This window comes from Setaria viridis, chromosome 7 (assembly GCF_005286985.2).
Source record: "Setaria viridis chromosome 7, Setaria_viridis_v4.0, whole genome shotgun sequence".
Lineage (NCBI taxonomy): Eukaryota > Viridiplantae > Streptophyta > Magnoliopsida > Poales > Poaceae > Setaria > Setaria viridis.
The window spans coordinates 2438436-2445908 of NC_048269.2; the positions used below are offsets into that span (position 1 = coordinate 2438436).

At 47.8% G+C, this 7473-nt stretch overlaps 2 protein-coding genes across 2 annotated transcripts; one reads left to right on the top strand and one right to left on the bottom strand.

The window, feature by feature from the left end:
- Positions 1-233: 233 nt before the first annotated feature.
- Positions 234-1652, bottom strand: LOC117863690 (F-box protein At1g11270). Its single transcript, XM_072294976.1, has one exon. The coding sequence runs from the start codon at positions 1650-1652 to the stop codon at positions 234-236; it is 1419 nt and encodes a 472-aa protein (XP_072151077.1).
- A 382-nt stretch (positions 1653-2034) lies between these two features.
- Positions 2035-7473, top strand: LOC117863270 (uncharacterized). The gene is made up of 10 exons (XM_072294977.1): positions 2035-2108; positions 2380-2491; positions 2769-3597; positions 3703-3755; positions 3904-3981; positions 4106-4398; positions 4832-5462; positions 5687-5932; positions 6018-6298; positions 6538-7473. The coding sequence occupies exons 1-10, from the start codon at positions 2035-2037 to the stop codon at positions 6773-6775; spliced, it is 2835 nt and encodes a 944-aa protein (XP_072151078.1). The 3' UTR covers positions 6776-7473.

Sequence of the window (7473 nt, forward strand, 5' to 3'; positions counted from 1 at the left end):
GTTATAAATTCAAAATTTTTCTTTAAAAAATATTTTCAGTGTCGTAGACAAATTTTCCTACCTTGAAAATATTTTGGAAAAAAAAAAAGAGGCAGGCAGTTCCACAAATTCAAGCATAATAATTGGTCAAATTCAAACTTAAACAAGGGGCAGTAACTCAAAAGGAGTTTAAAATAATGAGTCACGATGACTGTTTACTGGTAAAGAAGGGAGATTACAACTCTTTATACTAGCTATATGTTTCTGTATGATAAGAACGCAATTATTAAGCAGCTGATAAGAACGATCCAGCATATGGTGCTCTTTGCCCATCCGTGTCTGGTTATCAGACTCTGTATACAGAGGAAGATACGTAGCCACACTGAAAATGCTCGTGGCTTCAGGGTGTCAGTGCTGCTTCCCCTGATCCGCACAAGACTCTCCGCATAGTTGACAACATGGAAAGCTGTTGCCTCCACCTTCTCACCCGAAATTTTCTGCAGGTAATCGCTGTCCACCGGGCGATCGTACTTGAGATCCTCAACTGCAACAGCAACCCTTTTCATCTCTTCAGTTTCTACGCTGTACCGGTAAAGCTTACGGCAACCTCTCAGAAGCATATCCTTGCCATGAAAAGTAACCGTGGGTGGTCCCTGAGCATATGCGAGGCCAGGTGTGATGGTGTCTGTTGGAAGCCGAACACTGATGCGCCGAGTCCACGTCGGCGCATCCGCCTTGCCATCGCAGGTCCAGATCTCCGCCAACTCAGCCGGTGCGGGAACCCAGAAGCAGCACAACTCACCCTCCCATTCTGCCAAGCAGGCATGGCCCGGCAATTTGCAAGGAGGGTACGGCGTCGCGGCGAACGTCTCGGTGGCTAAGTTGAAGCGGAGCAGCACCAAGTTGTTGGGATCAGAGACGTCAGACCAGTAGATGAAGCCGCTGACATGGACGGGAGCCGGGTGCGGGTTGAAGAGGCGCGGCGGAGTGGCGACCCGCCGCCATTGTTGATTGGTTCCCAGCGTGAGCACCTCAGCCCTGCAGGAGAAGACATTCACCAGCCCGCCGCCGTGTTCGCTTGAATAGAACAGCCTCACCACCTTGTACGTGTTGCTGCGTGGGTCCCGGCCAAACCCAACCGCATCATGAAGACAGCTCAGGCAGTCTCGCTCGGTTTCCCTGAGCAGCTGGACGAACTCCCTTGTCGCTGGGTTGCAGACCATTAGCTCCTGGTGTCGCGTGTAGACGAGGATCAGGCCGTCGCAGTGCATAGGCTTGAACCATGACGCGACGCCGCCGGGGAAGCGCTCGCCATGAAGCAGCTCGGTGTCGGCGCCGCCGCTGGTGTACTTGTAGAACCCCATCCAGAAGGCCGTCCTCAGACGACGAGGGTCTAACAGGTGGTACTTGCCGGGCACTATGAGCATCGTCGGCCGCGCGGCGGCGGAGAACTCGAGGTGCGCGTCCACGAAGCTCCGGCTCGAGAGCATGGCGAGCCAGGCCTTGCTGACGCACCTGAACCGGAGGACGGACTTGGCGGGGAGCCGTCGAAGGATGGCCAGGATCAAGTCGTCAGGGATGTATGGGAGGGCCTGATGGTCAGCAACGACTTCTCCAGGTCCAGGAGACGACGACGCCAGGAGGTCTGGATGCGATCTCGTCGCTGCAGCCATGGTCACAAACCTATCTTTGATTTGGAGCTGCAAAATATGACACGCGATCGATGCGCACCAACTTCTATATATATCAGGCAGGAAACTGAATCGGATTCAAGTCTGCCGCGAGTTGTGTTCCGAGCTCACCTAATCAGGCGTAGGCGGGTTCACCGATAGCGACAAGGGAAAAGAAAAGAATTTTGTGGGAGCAAATCTGATCGGAATTTTCTGTTCGATCGGTGTCCGAGTCGGTTCCTCAAGTGGGATCCACCGGGGGTCGGATGCCAAATAATTTAAATGTGGGCGTGTCCTTGATAACCAAAACGAAGCCGTTCCCCCTGTACGCCCTCGCTTCGCTAGCCTTCCTGGGTTTCGATTTCAGTTGGTCGGCGCGAGCGCCATGGCGGACGGCGCCGGCCGCCGGTGGCAGGACGAGGTGGAGCCCGAGCTGCGCCCCAGCCTGATCCAGCAAACGTACGTTGCCGCCTACCCCCCCCCCCCCCCCCCCCCCCCCCCCCCCTCCTCCGATTCCGCGTCGGTCACCACCGTCGTGACCTGCGCGCCGCCGCGGTTGTGTGGACTGGACGCTGAGTATGCTGAATTGCGTTTAATTTAATTTGGGGGGCCGGATTCAGAGAAACAGACGCAATAACCAAGCTGTGTTGATTGTTCTACATGTAACTTATATGCTGCTGCGGCACATGTCTGAAAAGCCGTTTATTTTCCTACTTCTTTATGTGTTCAGAGTGGCGAAAATCGATGAGTTATTCAGGGCCAAGGAAGAATCCCCTCCTGAGGGACTCTACGAAGATGTAGCCAATGTTGAGAACGAAGCATTCATGACAGCCAAAGACAAGGTGCGTTACGAGTTAACTTGCTCCTCGCTCCCACCAATCCGGTACCAAAGACACAATGTGCTTTGGTTTCAGATTCTGGGGGCCATTTTCCAGTTATGTACAGTTGTTTACCTGCTGCAGTTTTATTATAACTGTGTGCCCAAATGCAACAAACTAAACAAAGAAATGCTACATGGCTGGGAGTCTTATATAACGTGTTGATCTTGTTTTGGTGTGCGTTTGATTGACTGAGCCTCATGAGCTCGGTGTCTCATTTGATATTTTGGCTTCTCATCAGATTGACTACTTGAGGCGGGTATCTTACATGCTCAGTAGATGTCGGAATCAGGCGCAACTGCAGGCTGCTGCACGCCGTCAGCAACAGATGGAGATGATGCACCAGATTCAGCTGGCTAACACGGTTCAAGCTATTCACGGATGCAACCCCTCATTTACCGCTGTTCCTCAGGCAGTGCCGATGATGGCTAGTCCCTCAAGGCCAACTTTTCAGTCGCCGAACCAGCACATGGCTCACCCTTTTGCGTCAAACATGCAGATCAATGTTAACCAAGGACCATCAGATATGATGCCAATGCTCTATCATACTTTCAACTCTCAGCCTGCGATGGTTGCTCCAATGGCACAAAGCGTCGGTCAGCAACCAATAGTTATGCAGAGTGACAACCAACACCCAGTCATGCAACTGCAGCCCACAAACATTGCACAATGCCACTGGGAAAACATGGCACAGCTGCAAGGACAACCAATTGCACAACCAAATGGGCACCAGAGTTACCTCCTTAGCCAAAATGTCTGTGCCTATGCGCAACACCTGCAGCCGACAGTACAGCAGCAATATTTTTGGATCAACCAACAGCCAGTGGGCCTGCAAAGGTATCAAATGCTTGGTGCTAATGTGGCAAAGACGAACGATGGTTATTCTGGTGGATGGAACAATCAGCAAAACGCTGGGTGGGCTTCTGGGATACAATCACCATCGACGGCATGCGAACAGGTGGAGCTCAAGAGGCAGACTAACATGGAATCTCAGTTGATGCCTCCAGCCGAGAGGCAGATTACTATCAATCAGCAAAGCAATGCGCACTGTCCAAGCCCACAGAGTCAAGGTTTCTTTTTCCTGATAAATATTCAATTGTCCATCTCATGATACTTTTGTCAATGCATCGTGTCCTTTACCTCGCTAAATGCCAATATCTTTTTGCTATTTTCAGCAAGGATGGAAAGTGCTCGAGAAGTGGATTGGAGGGAGGAAATGGTCCAGCAGGTGAGGTTCAGATTCAGTGCATGAGCACTACTAGCTGAATCACAGTGATGAGGATCTGACGATCTGTTCATCAGATTCAGATTGTTACATCAAATTTTGGGAGTTCTCCATCTACTTATATTTTGGTTATTTTTCCTTGCACCTGCAGATCAAGTCGTTGAAGGATGCTTACTTTTTGGAGCTCGTGGAACTCGATCAGAACTTTGTTTTGCAAAGACTAACAGAGGTTTATCTTCTTTTCTTTTCTTTTCCTTTTTTGCTATTATGTCCTTCACGTTGTAAATCTTCATCCACTTATATTTGTGCGCATATCCTCCTTTTATACATCCCTAAGTTCCATTGCTACACAGGAACAATTCAAGTCATTACCCAGAGAGAAAGTTGACACATACAACCAGATGTTACAAAAAAAATGTTATATCAGTCATGTACTGGAGTTCTTACAGCTCAAGAAAAGCCTCGAGACCTATAGGGGGAAACTCCCCGTGTATAAGAAAGCCATTCATTTACTACTTGGTCAGGGGAAAAGGAAAGCGAATGCAGAGATGAATACAGGACAGGAGTCAAAGAGTTGTCCTAGGCAATCTCCACCTGAAACCATCAATTTGACTGCTGATAAAGCCCCATTCACTGGTGGCAAAAGGTAGGTAGAAACACATATAGCTTCTTTTAAGAGTTCCCTATTGACATTCGAAATTAGTTTGCCTGCTGGAAATCCTCTATATCTATACTGAAACTATTGCAAACAATGTCACTAGAGACTGCCCAATTACCACAATTTTTTCATTCAACCCAATTCATTGACTCAAGAAAAACGCCCCTAAATCGCTCAATAATTCATACGATCTAGAACTTCTTTACTGAAATAAGGCTTTAAAGATTAAATAGTGTCTCCTATCTCAAACATGCGCCACTTATTTCATATGATTGTAACAGTAATTTCTTCATGCCGTCGATTATATAAATTTACATAGTACTTAATAAAGATATACAATTTCCACAGTAGGATGCAGGTTCAATGCTTGTTCTTCAGAAGTCAACTATGTTTAATGCCTTTCCACAATCTTATTCTGCAGTTACCAGCAAAAACTGTCAGCAGATGAAAGCATTGACCAAGTGAGGCAAAACGTTGTCACAACACCATCAGTTGAAAAGAAAACCGATAGCAAACAATTGCAAGAAGTAAAAGGCCCTTGTTTCTCAATCAAATCACCAGGAGCCTTACAGTCCTCGCCCATCACTGATGTTGGGTTATCCTGCGTGCTGTCATTAACTGACAAGTCAGGGGTTGCTTCACCCAATGCCTTACTGAAGTCAAGATCACAATCATCCATTTCCCATCCGGTGGTTATAGCAGTTGCTTCACCCTGTCTGTCAACGAAGTCCACGTTGACATCGACCGTCGATAAGTTAGGGTTTGTAGCAGGTGCTTCATCCTGTTCATCAGTGAAGTCTGCCTCGCCTTCAGCCATTGCCAAGTCAGGGATTCTACCGGTTGCTTCACCATCTGATGGTGATTCTTCCTCGTTGCTGCACAACAATGGAGCAGTAAATTGCTGCAACCTGACACCAGACCCACCATGTCAGACACATACACCAGCTGGTCAAGCGGAGGATCAGGAGCATGGTGGAGCTGAAACACCGGTGGCCAAGAGGCCCATCGACCGTCTAGTTGCAGCAGTGAGCCTTGGATATTGCTCACCTTCATAACAATTACTCCCTCCGTCCCAAATTATAGGTCATTTTGGCTTTTCTAGGTTCATATGTGTTTGTATGCATGCATACAAACACATATGAACCTAGAAAAGCCAAAATGACATGCATACGAACACCTATAAATCTAGAAAAGCTAAAATGACCTATAATTTGAACGGAGGGAGTAGTTCTCTGATGCCAATACTGTACTGACAGACTTGTGCCTTATGCTTCAGGTGCTTTCTTCATCACCAGCAGTGCTTCGCAGCTCAGTTAATTTGATTGAGTCCGCACTGAGGGAAATGGATTCAGTACCATCAAGGATTCAATCCAATAGCAAAATGAAGCGTATCTTTTGTGTTACATCTGCTTCTGAATTACCAACATTCGGCAGCACGGATGGCAGCACCGTGACATTTGAGTTTGATGCATCAGATTCTGCACTCAGCAGTAATCGCAGTGTTAAGAGGCAGAAAACACAGGTAACACTAAAGTTTCCTGGAATTGCCGATCCATTTCTATATGTTATCTCTTACAGTCCAATTCTCTATGAAACTTCCATTGCAGAACACAAAGGATGCTCTGCTGGATGAGACTGAAGCTGTCAACAGCAGACTAATTGATACAGTGATAAGCATCACCAGCGATGATAGAGAAGATGGGGCCAGGACCATGACCCTGGTCAAACTCTCATACACTGCAGTTTCCCTTGCACCAAGCCTTAAATTGCATTTTGCAACAACAGGAAATCTCCAGCCTCTCGTGATGCCCATGACGCTGTTGATCCCTGCCGATTATCCGAGAAGCTCTCCAGTTATTGTGGAAGATGAAGGAGATGCTCAGCTAAGGTGAGTTCATGTGAGCTCATGCTTGCTTACTACTACCGCCCTCCATCAGCCTTGCTCGTCCCCTTTATGCTTTGATATATCATAGTAGTCACCCAGGTTTCACCTCGTGGCAGGCTCTTAGTTGTATTTTTGTGTACTGTCCTCGGCTTTCTAACCTTTTCTTCTATTCAATACAACATGCAGCCTCTCCTGCTAGTTCGTTTCAAAATAAAAATAAAATGGCTGTGGGTCACTTGCAGGACAAAGTTCAGCTGCATCTCAGTGGTGGTGGATGCGGCATTCCGCCGTGAGCTCCACAATCTCCAGGAGCCCAGGTCATTGAAGGAAACGGCCATGGTGTGGGACTCCTGCGTGCGGCGCGCGATCACGGAATATGCCTACCTGCTGGGTGGAGGGACGCTGAGCTCGAGCATTGAGCATGTGAGGGTTGGGTCGGCGCAAGAGAAAAGGGGAACGCATGCGCATATGTGGGATTGACACAAGCCAGTGACTGGCGAGGTGTGGCGGAACCACCTAAATTAACTTGGCTAAAGCACACTTAAGTCGCCTAAACGCGATCATGTACTTTAAACAAGTCAACTTGGTCGTCCGTCGGATTTCCTCCGATAAAACCACGTAACGCAGGATCGAAAGGCAAAACTCACACGATGGTGAGTGGTTACAGAGATTACAACAGTCCACCCAGATTAAACAAAGTGCATCGATTTATTACAACATAAAGTTCAGAAATTCAAACATAGTTTGTAGAGTGTTCAAGCAGCGGAAATAAAACGCACGGAAACTAAACGTCGATGCACGATATCATGAAGAAGCCGATCATGACATCACTGACCCCTGTCCTCGCCGTCCGAGGAGGGATCCCACTCGACCGTCCAACCCGGAGGGAGCTGGGTAGACCAAGCAGAACTAGCAGCGAACTCAGAAACATCATCCTCACCTGAAAAGAGGTGCCACAAACAAGGCTGAGCAACTATGCTCAACAAGACTTAACCGACCTGTGGTACTAATCCACTAACACCTAGACATGTAAGCTTTTTGGCTCTGGGTTTTGTTTTGCCAAAAGCGACTAGTGTAGGTCCTTACTTTCAACATTTTAGCCACCAGTTCTACTGTTGTTTATCATTCTAAGTTTAGCAACTATACTAAATAAGCATAGTTTTCCAAGCAATTAATAA